Source organism: Vombatus ursinus, unplaced genomic scaffold, assembly GCF_900497805.2.
Source record: "Vombatus ursinus unplaced genomic scaffold, bare-nosed wombat genome assembly UNPS02014840.1, whole genome shotgun sequence".
Classification (NCBI taxonomy): domain Eukaryota; kingdom Metazoa; phylum Chordata; class Mammalia; order Diprotodontia; family Vombatidae; genus Vombatus; species Vombatus ursinus.
In genome coordinates, this window is record NW_020954618.1 from 407,253 (window position 1) to 428,821 (window position 21,569).

The 21,569-nt window shown below is 42.8% G+C and overlaps 1 protein-coding gene across 1 annotated transcript in view; it reads left to right on the forward strand.

The window, feature by feature from the left end:
- Positions 1–21,569, forward strand: part of ITPRID1 (ITPR interacting domain containing 1) — a 108,823-nt gene that overhangs the window by 29,453 nt on the left and 57,801 nt on the right. The window contains exons 5-8 of the mRNA XM_027840216.1: positions 4,820–4,906; positions 8,519–8,721; positions 10,795–11,375; positions 14,855–14,912. Coding sequence (XP_027696017.1) covers positions 4,820–4,906; positions 8,519–8,721; positions 10,795–11,375; positions 14,855–14,912 — 929 coding nt within the window. The remainder of the gene's footprint in view (positions 1–4,819; positions 4,907–8,518; positions 8,722–10,794; positions 11,376–14,854; positions 14,913–21,569) is intronic.

Here is a 21,569-nt window from a genome sequence, read left to right on the forward strand (position 1 = left end):
TTCTCTTCTCTTCTCTTCTCTTCTCTTCTCTTCTCTTCTCTTCTCTTTTCTCCCACTACACTACTTCACTTGGTGACCTCATCAACTCCCATGAATTTAGTTACTATCTTTATGCTGATGATTCTTACATTTATGTTTCCTGCCCCAGTATCTCTGCTGACCTTCAATATTACATCTCTAGCTGTCTTTTTGACACCTTAAGCTGGATGTCCACTAGACATCTTAAACTCAATATATCAAAACAGAACTCATTCCCTTTCTCCCTAAACCATCCCCCTCTTACTTCCTTTATTATTATAGAGGACAACACCATCCTCCCAGTCCTACAGGCTGGCAACTTAGACATCTTCCTGGATTCCTCATTCTGTCTCACCTCCATTTCCAAGCCATTGCCAAGGCCTGCCATTTTTACCTTTGCAACATCTCCTGAATGATACCCTTCCCCCTTTTTCCCTCTGACATAGCCATCATGCTAATGCAGATCTGCATCACCTCTTGTCTCAATTACTGCAATAACCTGCTATTGGATCTATCTACCTCAAATCTCTCCCCACTCTACTCCATTCTCCATTTGGCCACTAAAGTGATTTCCCTAAAATGCAAGTCTGAGCATGTCACCCCCCCCCCCACACACACATACACTCACACTCAATAAGCTCCAATGGTTTCCAATTGCCTCCAGGTACAAATACAAAATGCTGTTTGGCATTCAAAGCCCTTCATAACTTGGCCCCCTTCTACCTTTCCAGTCTTCTTACACCTTACTCCCAGAAATGTACTTGATCCAGTGACACTTGCCTTTTTGCTGTTCCACGAACGAGAAACTCCATCTCTCAGCTCTGGGCATTTACTCAGGCTATCTCCCATGTCTAGAACACTCTCCCCCCTCCACTCTGATTATTGACCTTCCTGGCTTCCTTTAAGTCCTAACTAAAATTCCAACCTTCTACAAGAAGCCTTTCTGAACCCCTCTTAATTCTAGTGCCTTCCCTGTTAATTATTTCCTATTTATCCTGCATTATAGCTTGCTTTGCATGTATTTATTAGCATATCATCTCCTCCATTAGATTGTGAGCTCCTTGAGGGCAGGAACTGTCTTTGTATTTTTAGTGTTTGTTTTCCCCCATACTTAGCACAGTGCTTGACACATAGCAGGTGCTTAATAAATGTTATTGAATGAATGAATATCATTTGGCAAGGTCTGATCCATTTGTCCATCTTAATCAAGGATTCCTTCAATATACATATAGATAATTTTTCAAAGATTTTGTATAAACGATAAACTAAATGTGTAGTTATTGAAGTTTTCCCCATTATCTTTTTTTCAAACAGGAATTTTTTACTATTAGTAAGAGCATTTGTGATTTTTCCTTGAGGACTTGGTATCTTCCAGGTTTTTTAGATATCTTGAGAACCAGTCCCTTAATGTCCTAAAAATTGTGCTGCTCCCAGCCTACTATCTTTCTGTATCCAGTGACTCTTTTCCTTATTGTTTGCTTGGTGGAATTCTACATCCTCATGCAGTATTTTGCAAACTGTGATGTTAGAGTCGAATTGCAGTGGCTCTATCATCACTGATGAAGGGAATCATCTATTACAGTTATCCTAACAGATATTTTCTGCTTTCATTTATTTGTTGTCTCACTTCTAGTTTTATCCTTGCATTCTCTCAGTTATCACCAAGCTTAATTGAATTTCCCCCTAAGCTTACTTTAAATTTATTCCCACCCCACTCCTGCTACTATTTTTCAGTATTTTAGGACCAATGTATCTGATAACCTTCTACTGTGTTCATACATATGATTTTAGAAATGAGTGTATATTTGGAAACTGGTATTGCCCTTAGCTGGCACATCACTCTGACTTATAAGGATATTAAGAATTTTCTAGCAAATGTTGTTTTGAAGTTCTTTCTTTTTTTGTGCTCTTGTTGTGGCTACTGATTGACATCAATCTATTAAACTTTTTTAAGAATTGGTGATAGTCTGTGCCCATATCTGTTCTTTTATCCATTTTCCATCTTTTTCTGGCAATGCTTGTTTAGATAAATCAGGCTGAGTTTGTTCAATTTTCATGCCACAGATTATTCACATTTATATTTCTTTCAATTAGATATTGCTTTTTATCTTTGTTCTAACAAATTGGTGGTCTGACTATTCTCATATAGTTGATTCATGAAACAATAACTTTGGTAAGCAGCTGTTTCCTGTCTGCCAAAATATAACCAAATATATTTTAGGGGATGTCATTTCGGTATTCTCCATGTCCACCACCTGATGACACTCTTCTTGGAGAAAATATTAATGACCTATAGGTAGGGGCTTATATGCTAGAGTACTTTGCCTTCTTTCCTTTCTTAATCCTGAACTACATATTCCAATTTTTTTCTCTCCTTCTTTATACCCACCTATGTGGGTTACAATATATGTTTATTTAATTTGGAGGGTCTTATTGAGTTCTTTGTAAAATTTCTCTGCTTCTTTATCCTCTACAACAGATGTTGACTTGTAATATGTAATCATCTTCATGGTGGTCTTTTTATGAATTCTCACCATGAGTGCTACAGTATGAGATAAACAAGTATCCCATAGAATGTTATTTGAACACATGATGGAACAATTTCACCCAGCTCTTTTGTTTGTCTCCACAAGGAGCTCCTCAGAGCTCTCCTTATTAGCTACAAAGTCCTTTTGTCTTTTGGTTTCATTTAGATTGAGAACCTCCATGCCAATATTATTCATACTTATTGGTCTCTCCAGTGACCAAAGCTCTCCCATGTAGAACACCAACAGTTTAGTTTAGATAGGTTAACAATTGTGTGCTTAGCACTCTCTGGTCCTTTTTCTCTGTCACAATCACAGCAGAAGCTTAAGGAAGTCACACAAGATTGGGGAAATTTTGGATCTTATTTTGCTTTCTTGGGTTGCTTTAATCCAAGAACGCAGTCAGGCAACTGGGACTGAATTGCTCCATCATTAGACTATTCCTTGGAGAGTAAATATCATCTATCAGTCTGACCATACTTAAGGTCTTTTCAGCTTGGTAGAACCTATGCTCCTGCATATTCCACTTAGACAAGCTTTGTGAATTCAAGGATATTTCCATACCACAGTGAGGCATCTGAATAGGACTTTAATACTGGCAAAAAAGGGAGGGGGGGAAGGAAGGAAAGAAAGAAGGAAGGAAGGAAGGAAAGAAAGGAAGGATGGAACAAAGAAAGAAAGGAAGGAGGGAAGGAAAAAGAAAGAAAGAAAAGAAATTAGATTAATCTAGAATGACTTGACATCATGCTGGTCCTTTGTATTACCTCCTTTTCTAGAGGTTCAATAACATCCCCTTAATAATATGTTCTGGATTTTACCCAAGATCCAGTCAAGCTCATTGGCCTATAGTTTGTGACACCTTTGCTCTTCCCTTTTTCTGAATGTTGGAATATGTGCCATGCTCAAGGCCTGGACCATCTTTTCCATCCTTGATGATCTTTTGAAGGTCTTTGAGAGTGGTTCATCAGCCACATCTTCCAATTCTTTCAATACCTTTTTAGGATGCCATTTGTTTGGGACAACTTGAACTCATCAAAGAAAGCCAGATGGTTTCCTACTATCACTCTTTGGTTTTCTAGTGTTTGAACTCCCTGTGGGCTATTTTTTGTTTTCATCTTTCTATTACAAAGATCATTCTATTTGGCAGAGAAAGCCAATGCAAGATAAGAATTAAGCAGCTCTGTCATCCATCATCTATGTTCATATACCCAAGCAGTGATCCTAGCCCCATCCCCTCCCTCCCAGGGTGATTTCCTCTACACAATGTTTGTTGGTGGGATCTTGTTTATTCTTTATTTTAGTCCTTAGAAATTTGAAATATCTGGAACTAGGGCATGTATCAAATCATTCCCAGCATTCCTCTACTTTTTTTAAAAAAAATTACAGATTCAAAGATAGAAGATTCCTTCCCTGACTCTTGCTAATTCTTACCATTTCCACCCCCTGCAATCAGTTACAGAATTGGACTCAGAACCAAGAAGACTTGGATTCATGTTCTAACTCTGACACATACTATCTGTGTGAACATGGACAAATCACTTAACCTATCAGTGCTCTAGGAATTTCTCTAAGAATCTAAGTTGGAGAGAAGGTCCTTACCTGCATTGGGAGAGGGAGTGTCATCATCTGGGAGTTCCCTAACATTGAGCCAGTCCCTTTCTCTTTTTTAAACTCCTGTTATTCCTGAACCATGTCACATTGCAGTCTGTTTTAACTCTATTTGAGAGTTCACTGCCTTTTGCATTATTTGCCCAGGTGGGGTAGCTAGAGAGGAGTTCATTTTACCTACTGTATGGATGTCCACTCTGATGCTTTGAGGGTCCCACCTAGACTGAGGATTGTTATCATATCCTAGGAAAAGAATGGGGCTAGATTGTCACCAGCTGGGACTCCCTCTTCATGAAACCTCCTCCTTTTCAGCATTTTCCTCCATTGTTTCAGAAGGAGCTGCTCCCCAAAGCTCCCCCAGCGATTTGCCATCTGTCAAAAATGAGACACTCTGTCACCTTCAGAACGAGCATTAGCAGGTGCCTAACACCTAGTGGCTAACACCTACCATCAGGTAAAAAAAGAGATTTCTCTAAAAAGAACTCTCATTCCCCAGGGGTAGGCACATTCTTCTGCTAAGGAGTGGCTATCATTTTGTTGTTAGGAAATAAGCTGAAATGCAAATGTTCATTCTGGCAAAAAAAAAAATCCTAATGACATCTCAGGGGAACTAGCCACATTAACACATCTCATTGGTTCCTTTGTATTTTTTCTTCCCATTGCTGCAGATCCTTAAAACAGTTTTCAGAGACTCCAGCATTATCCAGAGGGACCAGTTTCAACTCCTGCCCTTCTGTACCAAGTATACCCAAAAGGTCAGTAACTTCTCAATACCGGGTGACACCAAAAGCCATATTTCCATTGGCCTAAGAATCAATATTTTTTTCTCAAAGCATAGAAATGCACCAATTTAAGGATGCAGCACAGGAAAGATTCTGAAATGTGGAGCTATGAGACTTCAGATGAAATCCCAGATCTGCCACTTACTAGCTGCTCAGCTTTGGATAAGTCAATTAGCCTCCCTGGGCCTCAGTTTCCTCATCTGTAAAATGAGAAGATTGAACACAATGACCTCTAAGGTCCATTCCAGTTCTAAATCTATGGTCTTGTGACCACATGAACTGTGATGGCTTTGAAATAGGCAATGCTAAGCCCACCAAGAAATCCACTCAGGGCAAGATGCAGGGCTTTGCAGCAGGGAGTGAGCTGCAACAACAGAGTCTATCTGAACTCCAAGCTCAAGTCACTCCCAGGAAGCTCTTCTGCCCCCAGCTGCAACTTCTAGAAATAAAGCTAAGGCTGTGGCCAGATGAAGAGGAGCTCTTGATTCTTGAGTTTGTGGGAATGATCAAGATCTCTGAACTGGATAATTTGAATTCAATATGGGGCATTATTTAGGACTCAAATAATTTCATTTGCCTGCCTATGTTGGTTAGACTAACTGGATAATTGCCAGACCACCCCCTTTTATGTTAACGCTAAAGGAAGATGGAGTACAATATTAGGACCTACAGTCTATAATGATTTATATATTGCCAAATGAAAGTTTTTGTAACTTTTTTGTTGTTTATTCAGTCATTTTGTCCACTTATATCTGACTCCTCATGACCCCATTTGAGGTTTTCTTGGCAGAGATACTGGAGTGTCTTGCCGTTTCCTTCTTCAGCTCATTTTACAGATGAGGAAACTGAGGCAAACAGGATTAAGTGACTTGCCTAGGGTCACATGGCTAGTGTCGGAGGTCAGATTTGAACTCAGGAAGATGAGTTTTCTAAAACGTTTGGAAGAAGGGACAGATCCATGTAAAAATTCCAGGACCTGTCAATCGGCCAATCAACAAGCGTTTTTAAAGCAATGACTTAGAAAACCAGGCACTGTGCTGAGCAGTAACCATGCAAAGAATGGTAAAGTCATGCTGCCCTCAAGGAGTGTACATTCTAATGGGGAGACATGTCAGTCAATAAATATTTTTCAAGTGCCTACTATGAGCCAGGCACTGTGCTAAGCTTAGGAAACAGAAAGAAGCAAAAGACGGTCCCTGCCCTCAAGAAGCTTACATTCTAATGAGAGAGACAACATACAGGCAACTATGTATGAAAAGATACAGTAAGTTGGGTGGCAATCTCAGAGGGTAGGCACTAGCAATGGTGGGTGGGAAGAATGGTAAATGTCTCCTGAAGAAGGTGGAATTTGTGCTAAATCCTGTAGGAAGCCAGGGAGGCTAAGAGATAGAGGAGAGGAAGGAAAACATTTTAGCCATGGGAGACCTCAATAGCAACCTCAGAGAATAACAACTGAACAGCTGAAGACTCCCTGTGCTTTGAACCTTCACATTTTTCAATAAAGACAATAGAAAAAAAATTAGAATCAAAAAGTGTCAAAGTTAGAGTGTAGAAATTCCCCATTTGAAGGACTTTGGGAATAAACAAAGTGAATTTTCCAGATATTGGAAGCTTATCATATTAAACATCAATTTAAAAACACAATTAACCATTTTTCATAGAAACCTTTGCTCCCCTGCATCTTAAAGAGAATAGATTTCCTTCAAGGTCCTCTAGATCAGTGCTTCTTAAACTGTGGGTCACAATCCCATATGGGGTCAAAAAATTTGGCAACAGTAAAAGGTTTTTGAATGTGCAATGACCAAACATTAATCAAAAATCAAATGAATTTGAGGTGTTTCTGGCAGTGCTTGCCAGTGTTAACGCTGAGCAACTTCACTGCAGCGTTGGTTCTGAACACAAAGCATGTGCACTTTGCACTGTGCATGCCCCCAGGTCATGCGATGCCAATGAGAATGCTGCTGTCAAAATGCGAAAAGGGATCAGAAGCAGAAAAAGTTTAAGAAGCCCTGCTCTAGATGATGTATTGATAGTATGTATAATCCTGCCAATGACTGGTCAGAGTGGAAAGAGTGATGGGTTTGGAATCAGTTTCCAAGTTCACACTCTGGCTCTGCTATGGACTACCTGTGTGATCTCAGTCAAGTCATTAAACCTCTCTGGGCCTCAGTTTCCCTATTTTGAAAAATGAGGGCTTTGGAGTGAATCACCTCTGTAGTCCCTTCCAGTTCTAAATCTATCTCTCTATGACTTAGAAGAGCAGCTGGGTGGTGCAGTGGATAGAGTACTGGGTCTGGAATCAGGAAGAGTCATCTTTCTGAGTTCAAATCTGATCTCAGACACTTCATAGTTGTGTGATCTCGGGTGAGTCCTTAATCCTGTTTGCCTCAATTTCCTCATCTGTAAAACTGAGTTGGAGAAAGACGTGGCAATCCACTCTAGTGTCTCTGCCAAGAAAACCCTAAATGGGGTCATGAAAAGTCAGACACAAGTGAAAAATTACTGAACAACAAGTGTGACTTAGAAGATGATATTTGCAAGTTGTCATAGTGACCACAGAATCACCTGACCATCCTGAAATCTACCCTGTCATATTCCTTTCAAAATCAGCAAGGTTGATCCCCCCACAATGATAGAGTGATGATCTCTCCTCAAGTCCATCCTGGAATTCTTTCCAAAATAGTAGTAACTGTCACAGCTCGGACTCCAGGGATGTAAATCTTCAAGAACTTAGGGTGGTTTCCATGCCCTAGTGAGGCATCAGAGTAGACCTTTAGTAGAGACAGACATGAGTATTGGAAGAACCTGTGATTTCATCAATGTAGGGAACTCCTGAAGTCAAAAGTCCATTTTCTGGCACAGATTTCAATCCCTCTGACCTTGGAAATATCTCCTAGGGAGTTGCTTTAGGTACGTAAAAATGGAGTGACTTGTCTAGGCTTGCATAGCTAGTAAGTGTCCAAGGTGGGATTTGAACGTGAGTGTTCCTGACTCCAAGGCCAACATTCTATCCCTGTGACTTTAGAGGAAGCATATCACACTGAGGAGGGCATAGTCATCATAACTCAACCCATTCTGATGGCTCAGGGTCATTTTTAATGAACGCTGCTTATTATACCGGTATTCCTCAAAGGGTTTTTGGAGTGTGTGGGTGTATTTGCCACTATGTCAAATGGCTCTGAACTACTGTGTTTTTTTTGAGTTTGGGAGTTTATTTGTTAATGGCTTTTCTGCATTCCTTATTTCTGTTAGCCATTATTTCTTTCTGCTTCTTACTTGTAGTACTTTTCCCATCTCCTTGCTCTGGTCTTTAATTCTGTCTGTTTAGATCTATTATGACTGGAGACCCAGATAGCCAAGTCTGTTAGAATTGTACTTAAAACAAGAGTAAATAGGTACTGATTGAGGGTCAGAGCAGCTCTGCCATTAGTCAGGTTTGGTCAGGGGCTTTTTCAGAGGCTCCCTGGCCTCCCTGCCCAAGCTAAGCTCCCCCACTGAGCATCAGAGAGTTAACACTTCCGGATGTCACCTCTACCCAAATGGGATGTGACTATTTAATGATGACCATGCTTCTACCTGCTGCAGCATTTCAGAATGGCTGGAATTCTGGCAAAAAGATCCAGTGGAAATTCTCCTGGAGCTGGGGTTCGGGGCCGAGGAGCCAGACATCTGCACTAAAATCCCAGCCCGTTTCCTCAGGGGTAACTCTACAGCAAAAGGCATCAACATCTGGGTGTTCCTGGAAGCTCACAAACAGAGGATGGACCTTGAGAGCCCTGACTTGTATGGTGAGTCAGATCCTGGGAGGCAGGAGGCTGGTGAGGGCAGCCTGCGCGGACACTGCATGGAGCCCGGGGACCAGCGGCTCCTACTCCTCCCCCCTCCTCCGTTTTATGAAAGGGATGTCAGCCAGCTTCAGACAGGATTGTTCAGCTCTCTTCCATCCCCTTCAGTCATTATGGCGTAGTGCTCCAAGTTACTCAAGGTTTGGCATTCAAGTATTCCTAAAATATCTGGTTAGGAGGCAGCTGGGAGGCTCAATGAATAGAGCACTGTACCTGGACTTAGGAAGACCTGAGTTCAAATCCAGTCTCACTAGATGTGTGACCTTGGACAAGTCATTCAAGCCTGTTTGCCTCAGTTTCTTCATCTGCAAAAACAAGCTTGAGAAGAAAATGGCAAACCACTCCTGTATCTCTGCTAAGAAAACAACAAATGGGGTCACAAAGAATCAGACATGACTGAACAACAACAAAATAAATTTCTGGCTATTATTATAACATAGGAAGTCCTTTGTCATTACAAAGACACAGAATTGAGAGATAGAGTTTCAAGGATAAGATCAGCATAGTTGGACTATGGAGAGCAGGGAGGGAAGTCAAGCATAAGAAAACTGGAAAGGTGGGAAGGACCCAGGTTGTGAAGAGCTTTCAAAGCAAACAGAAGGTTTCTATTTGATCCTCATGGTCATAGGTGGCCTCAGGAGCTTTTAGAAAAGGGTCAGAGCTGGGCTTTAGTAAAATCCCTTTGGCAGCTGAGTTAAGGATGTAAGGGAGTAGGAAGAAACTTTAGGCAGGAAAACCAATTAGAAGGCTCTCATAATAATCCAATGAAGAGGTGTAAGGGGGGCTGGGTGGTGCAATAGAGAGAACTCTTGGGGCCAGGAAGACCTGAGTTTGAATCCTGCCTTAGACACTTACTAGTGGTGTGACCCTGATCAAGTAATTAAAAAAAAACCAAACCTCTATTTACCTTAGTTTCCTCATCTGTAAAATTGAGATAATTATTGAGAAAATTATTACTTACCTCCAAGGTTGTTATGAGGATCAAATGAGATAATATTTGTAAAGCACTTTGTAAAATTCTCTACCAATGCTAACTATTGTTATAAATAAGTTAAAACTAGTAAGTATCTGAGGCCAGATTCGAACTCAGGTCTTCCTGACTCCAGGCTTTATACACTGTACCACCTGGCTGCCCCACACCTATAGTGGATGTTCATAAAAGTTTAGGGTCTTCCCAACATCTTGCCTAATTAATCAATCAAGAAGCATTTAATAAGTAGCTGAATATGCCAAGCATTGTGCTAGGCTGTGGGTGTATAAATGCAATGAATGGAATAAAAGCTACTCTCAAAGATTTTATATTGTAATGGGGAAGGTGGCAAGGACAAAAGTAAGCATATAATTGTGTAAGTAACAAATATTAAGAAGATAAATACAATGAAATACAAAGTAGCTTGGGAGGGAGGGAAGCTTTGAGAAGAAAGTGGTGTCAGAGCTGAGTCTGAAAGGGAAAGTCTGTGGAGTAGGGGGAAGAAAAGTCTACTTCAGGCATGGAGAATGGCCAGTGCAGACGGATGGAGGTGAGAGATGGAGTCCTCTGTGAGAAAATAGAGAGAAGGCCGATCTGGTTGGATCTCAAAGTGTGGGAGAGGAGGTGATGTCCAATGAGGCTGGGAAGGCAGGCTGGGAGCAGGTGTGTAGGGCTCTAAAGGATAAGCAGAAGAGTTCCTAGCTTATCCTAGAGGCTGGACTTTCTTGAGTAGGGAAGGACACAGTCCCATCTGTGCTTAACAAAATCTCTTCAGCCACTGTGTGTAGGATGGACTGGAATGGGGAGAGACTGGAGGCAGGGAGACCCACGAGGAGGCCATTGCAATAATGTAAGTGAGAGGTGAAGAGGGCTTAACTAAGGGGACAGCTGGGTGAGGGGAGAGACTGAGAGCTGTTCTTACGTACAGGGTCTCAGCCCCCAGCCAGTTCCACTGACCAAAGCGCAGTCCTCAGGAATCTTGATAACAGTCTGGTGGTTGGATTGAAAGACTGTTTCACGGATCTCTGTTTCCTTGTCTCATTCAGGACGGTTCCGACAGCTGGAAGTGCTGGACCATGTGACTAATGCCTTCTCCTCTCTGCTGAATGATGTCCACAGCCTGCAGAGGGAAGGCCAGGAGAAGGTGGAGGCAGAGAAGCCCGAGGTGGCCCAGGTGACTGCGATCCACGACAGACGGAGAAGGATCAGCCAACTCTTGAGGAGAGCCTCCAAACAGACGTTCAGAAGGGATTGCGTGCAGGGCCACGCTGAGTCACTCAGGGTGAAGGGAGACCTTCCTGCCACCCCTGCTGAGCCAGACAGATGCCCCTCTCTCCAGTCCGTCAGGATGAACTTTGCCGACCAAAGCCACCTATGTCCTTTGATAGAAGAGCAACCTCCCCTGGGCGTCAATAAGCTGGGGTCCCATGAAGCGTCACCAGCTGCTCCAGGCAAGCCGTGGCCTCCTCTCCTGTCCATGTCCCTAAAGCAGCCGCCCCTTCCTTGTGCTCCAGAAGGGCCAATAAGAGACAGAGGCTTCCAGGAGAAAGGCCTGCTTCTGTCCCACAGACTCAGGCAGGTGGTGCACATGGATGCAAAGCCACCCGACTCTTTTGAAATGGAAGAGGTCAGTATGATTTGGCCCAGTTCCCTCCACCTGTTGGAAACCTAGCTATCCTCCAAGGTCCAGCCGGGATCCTCCCTGGGAAGGCTTTCCTGACCACCCCAGCCCACAGCAATCCCTCCCTCCTCTGGCCTAGCCTAGAACCTAACGTCTAGACCACACACTGAGCAAGGTCCTCTTAGACATGTGATGCCCTAGGGTTAGCTTGGAGGAGCTTTGATTTAGAACTAGAATACACTGGAGAGGCCCATTAGCCCAACCTCTGCACTTTATGGATAAGGAAAGGAGGCCCAGGGTGGTTAAGTGACATCATAGGACGATAGGTGGCCCTCGATCTGGACCTGGCCCTCAAAAGCCATTGAGTCCAGCTAACCCAGAGATGAGGGAAATGATGTGAAACGACGGGCCCCCAGCTTTCTGATCATCATCTTCAACTAACTTTAATTCAGTAAAATTTAATTAAGTGGCCTCCGACGTGCAAGTCATTGTGCTGGGCACTGGGGTTGCCGAGACCAAATCTGAGCAATCCCCGCCCATAAGAATCTTTACATCCTAAAATCAGGGCCTCACTCGAACTCCAGCTATGTGGAAAGGTAAATGGCGTCCACAGCAAACATTGCCATGTTTGCACGTCCTTGAGAGGCAGTGTGGTACAGTGGATAGAACTCTACTTCAGGGTCAGGGTAGACTTGAGTTCCACTCCCACCTCTCACATATATTGGGGGTCACTTAACTGCCTCAGTGTTTCAGAGATGCCAAGAAGCATGAGAAGCAGCCTTGGGTCACCAGAGCACTTATAACCTACTAGAGTAACAAGGAAGACATAATGCCATAAGCTTTCCTATTCAGCCAAATTCTCCAACAGAAAGTGAAATCTGGAGTCAGAGACAGGAGAGATGGAACCAGGGAGAGTCTCCCAGGTATTGTAGGACTTGATCTAGGCCCTGAACCATGGTAGGAGTGAGCTAATGGAAGGCATTCCCCACGTGCAACACAAGGCAGAACAAAGATAGAGAGGAGCAGGCAGCACTTGTGAGAAGTAGATTTGGGGCTGGATACAGAGAGAAACTTCTAACCAATGAGCCACGAGAACCCTCCCAAAGTGAGACGGGCTGCCTAGGGAGGTAGTGAGCTCCCTGTTACTGAAGGTGTTTGAAGGAAGCCTGGGTGGCCATGTGGCAGGAGTGTTATTGGGGGATTTTGTGTTCAGGTGTTTCAGGACAGGGCTTCTGGGGTCTCTTCCAGTCCAGGGGACTCTGGGATATGTGAAATTTCATATTATGTCATCCTTGCTACATTTTCCCTGATCATTACGCAGGCAACTTTTGTATTCTGAAAAGCGTTTCCAAGAAGGGCCCCACATTTATAATTTGTTAATCCTTAGGCAAAATATAAAGTACATTCCTGACGACACAGCCTGAGAAAATCTGTTTGTTTTCCTATTGATAGAAGAGTAATGAGAGCCTTGGGAGTTGCATCTTAAATAGGGGCCCTTGCAAGGTTGCATATTTGTTTTTGAAAGACAAACCTTAAAATCCAATTACAAGAAATGGAAAATATGCATGAACCTGGCAGAAGTATATGGCCCCTTCTCTTTCCGCCTCCCTCACCTTGAAAAGTATATGTCTTTCATGTGACTGACTGAGAGACTGGGGATATTTAGACTGGAGAAGAGAAGCCAAGGGGCATCATCTGACCACAGCTGGAAGGGATCTTAGATGTCATCTAGCCCAGCCCCCTCATTTCATAGATATGGAAACTGAGGCCCAGAGAAGTCAAGTTAACTCACTCACAGAAAAACTACGTCAACACACATTTATTAAAGTGCTTACCATGTGCTAAACTCTGAGGTTACAAATAAAGGTAAACACAATCCCTGCCCACAGGGAGCTCACAATCTAATAGAGAAGACAAAATGCAAGCAACTATGTACAAACAAGATATAAATGGGAAAGCTTAGGGATTATGTCAAAGGTCACCCAAGTAAGTAGGTGGTAGAATGAAAATTTGAACTCCAAACCCAGCAATCTTCCCACTATAGCAGATGTGTTCATTATTTTCAAGTGTTTGAAAGAGTACAAGGGATGGGAAGAGAATAAGCATGTATTAAGCTCCTACTGTGTGCCAGGCACCATGCTAAGTGTTTTACAAATATCTCATTGAATTTAGTGGAAGCCAGTTTAGAGCTGCTCTGTTCGACCCAGAGATTAGAATTAGGAGCAATAGATGGAAGTATAAGAAATCGTCATCATAATCATCATCATTGGAAAGGTGAGACTAAATTGGTCCTTATGCTATTGTTCCAGTGGTTCCTGGTACACAGGTAATTTAATCCAATTGAACTGGAAGAAGGCGTCATGGAAGAGTGGAAAGAATACTCCCTCTGGATTTGGAAAACCCGAGTTCAAATTCTACCTCTCATGTTTACTCCTTGCGTGTTTTTGACAAATCACTTAACCTCCATGAGCCTCAGTTTCCTCCACTCGATAATAAGAGTATTGAACTAGATGGCCTCTGAGGTCCTTTCTGCATTAGAATGCTATAATTTAATTATGACACAATGCAGGGGAGGTACACAGGTAGTCTTGGACCCAGAGAGACCTGAGTTCAAATCCTGTTTCTGTTTCTACACTGACTATGTGATTCTGGGCAAGGCACCTAATTTCTCAATGCCCCAGGAGATTCTTCCAGAGTACAAGATGCACAATGGTCTAGATTATGGAGAATCTAGATGGGTGAAGGACTGGAGTCTCCCGTACCAATGACATCAGAGGTCTTGTGCAAAAAAAAACAAAACCAGGGCAGCTAGGTGGTGCAGTGGATAGAGCACTGGCCCTGGATTCAGGAGGACCTGAGTTCAAATTTGGCCTCAGATACATAACACTTACTAGCTGTGTGACCCTGGGCAAGTCACTTAAGCCTCATTGCCCGACAAAAACAAAACAAAACAAAAACAAACAAAAAAAAAACCCCCACCAAAACCAAGAATGTGGAATGCTCTCTGCCTGGTGTTAAGAAGGATAAAAATATATGTAAGTCAGGGTTCTCGTTCTCATGAGGTTTATAGTCAAGTAGGGTAGCTAAGGCATAGTTGTATATAAAAAAACTCAAAAAAATAATGTCATGTGCATGAGAGAAATGCCCAAAAAAACCCCAAAAAACTAAGTTGTCAATCCATGTCCCAGGAGGAGACACTATTTCCTGGAGCTCAAGTGGCCTTTGACCTTTCATAGTCTCAGGTATTGTTTATTGCCCTGAAACATGAACTTAGTGACTAGTTGCCCTCCCCAGTTCCCCAAGAGGCCGACATTTCTAAGCAGGGAGTAGTAAATTGGTCTATATGATTATAGAAAGAGTATGTAAGAGGAAACAATCTGGAGGTTTCTATAGCTTTAAAGTTTGCCAGGTTCAATGCCAGCATAGGGAGGCAAAGACTAAGGAGAAATGACTGATGGACCTGTTGTTGTCTTTGGACGTCTCAGGTGCAGAGTTTTGAGGAGGAACCTGGAAATCCACCGGAGACGACCCTGGGTGCAGTCGGTAAGAATCAGTTCTTATGATCAATTTCTGTAGTGGTCATTATTCCTAAAGGAACATTGAAAACTCAACTTGATGTGCAGAACAGTTATGCGTACTGATGTATGTGTGTCTATGTGCCTGTGAGTGTGTGCCTGTGTATACATGTCCAATATGACTGCAGAGTAAATGTCGATGAAATTTGAAAGATCATTAAAGAAGGAGATGTGACCAAAGAAAGGCAAAATCTTGATTTTTTTTAAAAAAGGAAAATAGCAGAGTCTTGAAATTATTGAGTAAGCTTGCCACCAATTTCTGTGAACAGTCTAGAACCAAAGGTTAAAGATGAACATCTAGAAAAGGATGAAATCATTACATAGATGATGAAACATGTCTTCATCAACAGGCCATGAGACATTAAAAACATATGCTTTTTGATAGGGTTCCTAAAGAATAGATATTGTTTGCCTAGACTTTAGCAAAGCATTTACTGAAGTATCTCATGAAATCTCATGAAGAAGATAGCAAAATTTGGAGTAGACTGTGGTAAATTGAGGTGGATTCTGGAGTGATTGAACTCTTACGGTTGACTTGGATAAAGGCATAGAAGGCATTTGCAATGAGCTAGAAGTAGCTAATGTACTGGACAATAGAGTCAGGATCCAAAAATATCTTGACAGGCTTTTTTGTTGTTTAATCATTTTCAGTCATGTCCAACTCTTTGTGACCCCTTTTGGGGTTTTCTTGCCAAAGATACTAGAGTGGTTTGCCATTTCCTTATCCAGCTCATTTTACAGATGAGGGAACCTAAGCAAATAGGGCTAAGTGATATGCTCACAGTTACACAAGTAGAAAGTGCCTGAGGTCAGATTTGAACTCAGGTCTTCCTGACTTCAGGCCTCATGTCTATCCACTGTGCCACCTAGTTGCCCCTCTTGACAGGCTAGACTAGGAATTCAATTGGGGCAAAAGTCAAGTCTTACATTTGGGTTAAAAAATCAATTTCATAGGTACAGAATGGGAGAATGATGGATAGAAATAATTTGTCTTTAAAGAAAAAAAGAAGAAAATCTGGAGGTTTTGGTGGGATGCAAGCTACATGGATGTCAGTTGAGTGAGATGGAAGACAGAAGAGTCTATGTCATACTGGCCTTAAGAGATACTTGGTTTCTGGTTGATAAATGGTCAAAGGATATGAACAGGCAGCTTTGAGAAGAAATCAAAGCTGTTAATAGTCATATAAAATGCTCTAAATCACAAATAATTAGAGAAATGCACATTTAAACAACTCTAGGGGCAGCTAGGTGGTGCAGTGGATAGAGTACTGGCCCTGGAATCAGGACCTGAGTTCAAATGCAGCCATAGACACTTGACACTTACTAGCTGTGTGACCCTGGGCAAGTCACTTAATCCAACTGCCTAGCCCAAACAAAACAAAACAAAAACAACTCTACTACCTCACACCTATCGGATTAGCTAACATGACAGAAAAGGAAAATGACAGATGTTTGTGAGGATGTGGAAAAATTGGGATACTAATGCACTGTTGGTGCAGTTGTGATCTCATCTGACCATTCTGGAAAGTAATTTGGAATTATGCCCAAAGGGCTAGAAAACTGTGCATACCCTTGGACCCAGCCACACCACCATTAGGTTTATATGCTCAAAGCATCAAAAGGAAAGGGACATACAAAATTATTTATAGCAGCTCTTTTTGTGATGACAAAGAATTGGAAATCAAGGAAATGCCCTCCAACTGAGGAATGGTTGAATAAGTTGTGGTATACGATTGTGATGGAATACTGTTGTGCTATAAGAAATGATGAGCAGGATTGTCTCAGAAACACCTGGGAATACTTATATGAACTGATGCAAAGTGAAGTGAGCAGAAGCAGGAGAACAGTGTACACAGTAACAGCTATATTGTACAATGGTCAACTGTGAATGACTTAGCTATTCTCAGCAGGACAATGATGCAAGACAATTCCGAAGGACCCATGATAAGAAATGCTATCCACCTCCAGAGAAACAACTGATAGACTCTGAGTGCAGATTGAAACACTTCTTTTCCCCTCTTTATTTTTAGTGTTTTATTTTGTGTTTTCCTTTGCAACATGGGTAATATGGAACTATGTTTTGCATGATTTCATGTCATTCAAAGAGAGGTTAGGGCTGGATAATTGTATCAAATTGCTTGCCCTCTCAAGGAGGGGGAAGGAGTTGGAGGGAGAGAATTTGGAACTCAAAATTTTAAAAAAAATATTATTTATTTTGTACATGTCATTGGGAAATACATAATGAAATAAGAATGTTTTTAAAAGATAGAGAGTTTCTAGGAATAAGGAGGTGGTAGTCCAATTGTCAAACCTCAGCTGGAATATTATTTGTTGTTGTTCCGTTCTGAGCAGCCCCTTTTAAGACTGATATTGATAAGATGGCAGTTATCCAGAGGAGAGCAATCAGGATGCTGAAGGTTCTCCAGTCCATGCTACATGAAGAGCAGTTGAATAAGCTTCGAAAGCTTAGTCTGAAGAAGAGAAAGCTCAGGGTCGGGGGGCGGGGGGGGAGGATGTGTATCTTCAAGTATCTGAACAGCCAGCATGTAAAGGAAGGCCTTGACGTGGGCATTTGGCTCTAGAGGAGAGAACCAAGGAGTTGGAAAGAAGCTTGCCATAAGGAAGAAAACCAACTTCCTTCCAAGTTGAGCTACCCCAAAGAGGACCTAAAAATCATCAGCACAGGGATGATAATTGAATCAATGAGAGCTGAGATCAGAAAGTGAAAAATATAGAAGAGAAGAAGGCCTGGGAAAGAGCCTTGGGGCTACCCATGGTTGGTAAATGTGACCTGGAATGAAAAAAAAGCCATTAAATTGGATAATTAAGAGAAGACTGGTAGTGTTAGAGAGAGCAGTATTCATATGAATGATGAAGGAAGAAGCCAGACTTCAGAGTATGAAGGAGAGGGTGGCCTTGGCTTCATTCTGTGGGATCTAGCATTTCTGGGGTTTTGTCCCTAGCCTACAAACAGATTTCAGCAGAAAACCCCTAGCACATCCCTCAGTTCTGCAGGGGATGAGTCACCCCAACCTCTTGCTTCCCCATCTCTATGTGTTTGTGGTCTGCCATTGACCAGAAGTTTCTCTCTGTCAGGGAGATAAGAGCAAAGGACAATTATTGAAAGGAAGTCTCCCGATAGGCCACCCCAGGATGCTGTAGCAAGTTTTCCTGTACTCCTCTGTGCACAAAACTTTCTCTTATTGGTCAATGATTGACACTACTGGTCTATACCAATGCATTATTTGTAGACAAGGACCAAGTTTTCTTTTCTGTTGTCCCAGAGGCTGCATTAATTGTGTGACATCTATACATTTGCAAGCACCTCCAACCCAGCCAGGAGTGGTTTTGCTTGGTAATAGTCTTCTTTCTTTCTTTTTTCTGATAGAAAACTGACTTCATAGTCAGGAAGATCTTAGTTTTACCCTCCTCCTGGCAGGAAAGAAGCTGTGTGATCTCCTAAACTCTCAGTGACCCAGGCAACTCTCTGAGACAGTCTACAAATAGAAAAGCAAGTAGCAATCTGCAAAAAGGGGGGAAGTGTCCTCACTGGGAACTCCCAATGCAGATAAAATCACAAATATGGATATGGACAGACAGACAGACAGAAAGAGGGAGGAAGGGAGAGAGGGACAGACAGAGAGACAGAGACAGAGAGAGAGACAGACAGAGAGACAGAGACAGAGAGAGAACTAGCTAGCAGTCTAGGCCATCCCAATGTTCAGCTAGAGCAAGTGTCTTAATGAGCTCAGTTTACCCGAGCACTCACTTGATTGAATTCTCTGGTACTACTGATTAAGACTCTTCCAACATTCTCTTTGGGGAGCTGCTCATCGTTAAATTCTTCTTATGAGGATACAACCAAAAGGGCGTGTTTTGTCATAGACTAATTCCCAATGTGAAAAGCATAGGTCATTAATGTTCCAGAGAATTCAGGAGAGAGACAGAGACAGAGACAGAGACAGAGACAGAGAGAGAATGTTTGCCAGCCATACCCCCAAATACTTCTGCCAATACCGTGGGTTGGCTAACGAGCATCCAGAAAATTTGTCCCTGGTGCTGAGAACACCACTTCCCATTCACCCATACTATCCTAAGGTATAACTCTGTCAGAACTGGATGTCACTCCTTCCCTGAAGCAGCTCCAGTGACTCTCCATGGCTTCTACGATAAAGTATAGGCTCTTCTGTTCAACCTTATAGGCCTTTTTTGATCTGACTCCCATGTTTCTTTCCAGACTCACTTCTCATTCTTTCCCTTTGCGTCCTCTACCTTCTATCCACCCTGGCCAGCTTTCTTCTCCCTGTATAAGACATTTCATCTCTTGCTATTTACCTTTGCATAGGCTGCCCTCATGCCTGGGTGTCCTCCTTCCTCATTTTCACCTCAGATGAGATAATATTTGTAAAGCACTTAACATGTAGTAGGTACTTAATAAATATATGCTCACTTCCACCTTCCTCTCCTTATAATTACTGACTCCATTCAAAGCAGAATTCAAAGGCTACCTCTCAAGGTGGTCTTTGGCTTCAATCGTTAAACTCTCCCCTCCAAATATTTTTTAAAGATTACTTGTTTTGCATATATTTTGTCTTTGTTTATCTGTATACATATTGTATGCACCCCAGTGAATATAATAAGCTCCTTGAGGGCAGAGACCTCTTTTTTCCCTTGTATTTCAGGCACCTAACAAGTGCCTAGGACATAGTAGGTGCTTGATAGCTATTTGCTGATTGCATGGAATAAATCTAACTGATGACCTGGATTCGGCCGAGACTGGATTCCTCAAGCCATCGCAGACAAAGGGATGCTTTAGCATCTGACCTTTTCTAATCTTGCCCTTTGTAATGGCCCTCAATGACCATCTTGGTCTGCCTTAGCCTAAGCTGTCCAGGGCAGAACATCTCTCTTTTCTTCTGGGTGCTGCCAAGTATTTCCCTCCAATCTGCTCTCTCATCTGAATGGCTTTTCTTTGGATCCAGCAAAGAGGGGTCAACGCCAAAAGATTCCCATCAGCAAGAGGGACAGAAAGTCAGGCCCAAAGGGGCCCGACCCCTGCAACAGGGACACGATGGCTCCCCTCCCATAGGCCCTGTCCCTAATCTCTGTTGTCTGTCCTCAGTTTGAGTCCGATTGCTTCATTTTCTCCACTCCCCATGAAAAGCAATTCCCAGGCTGCCGTGTATCTTCTTTATATTTCTCCATAATGTCGTCTCTGGCTGTTTAACTGCAACAAGCTTTATGACAAGGGTAGGCTGTTTCGGAGCTTGGTGATTTTTTTTTTCTTTCCTGGGAGGTAGGCAAAGACTTCATTTGCAGAGGTGCCCTCCACCCCCAAATAGCCCTGAATGACTCCCAAGGAAAATGGAGCGGGTTTGGTTCCCCAAGCTGTTTTACAAATATTACCCCCCTTTTTAAAAAAAATTAGGCAATTTTATCATTGTTATAAATAAGTAATTGTACTGGGGAGCAGGGATAATCCTTATTTAATTAAATTCATCTATACTCCCAGGTTGGCAGCAACAAGACATATGTGAGACTAATACCCACAGCCTGGCTTGCTGCGGTTGCAATTAAAAACCCGCTCTACAGTAGCAGACGTAGTTTAGTGTTGCTTTTGGCATTTACAAATTCTTTTATTTTGTGACTTTTTTTTTCCACCGTACACATATGCTGGAACAGCTGTTGCTTATTTGTTATTTATTCAAATCCGTGGGCTCTGGCAGCAAACTCCATTGTTCAGTAATGAAGCCTTCGTCTCTGTCCTGTATTAGGACCCAGTGGCTGGATGACAGGCAGAGGGCTGCCTCCCAGTAGGTTGCCACTGCCGCCGCCGCCGCCATCACAGTCCGTGCTGTTGATTTGGAGTCAAGAGCTAGCCATCAGGAAAGAAAAATGCAAGGTGGCTGGGGGGCGGGGGAAGGAGCGGAATGCGGTAGAAGACAAAAGGGATGGGAAGGTCATTTGGTGCTTTCCGGCTCTGTTTCTGCCCTAGTGGAGTATTACTGGTGCACAGGTTTTTGCTGGAATTTGGACTTTGGAAGCAGAGCCTCCCCATGCCTACTCTTCCTTGCTCTTTTTTTCCGTTTTCTCTTTGGTTCACAAGGAGAGGGGCTGCCAGGTCTCTTCCCCTTCAGCTCTGCTCCTGGGCAGTGACTTGATCCATAGTCACTCCTATTGGGCAATCCCAAGCCTTTCACCCTGGCATGGGCACACCAAGCTCCACTTCTGTCCTCCTTCAAGCCCAGCTTCGAGTCCCTGGGCCCTCACGCCCTACTCCACAAAGGCCAAGAGGGCCTGGGCTGACCAGAGGTAAGAACTGCTGGTCCCCAGAGCTTGCCTGCCAATTCAGAGACATTAGCCTTCTGGAAAACCCCTGTCTCGCCCAGGAGGCAATCAATCAGGGATGTAACCACCTCCATCTGGCGCATTATGACATGGAAACTCACTATTAGCACATTTGGGCTTCGTCTTGTCCTCACTCATGGTGCCAGGGATCAAACGGCATCCTCCTCCCCCTTTCCCTGTAGCAGCTGGGAACACTCTAGCGTCCCAGCATGCCGAGTTAACACATTGGCTCCTGTGACTTATTAAGTAGCAATTCTTTTAATTATCACACCTTCCT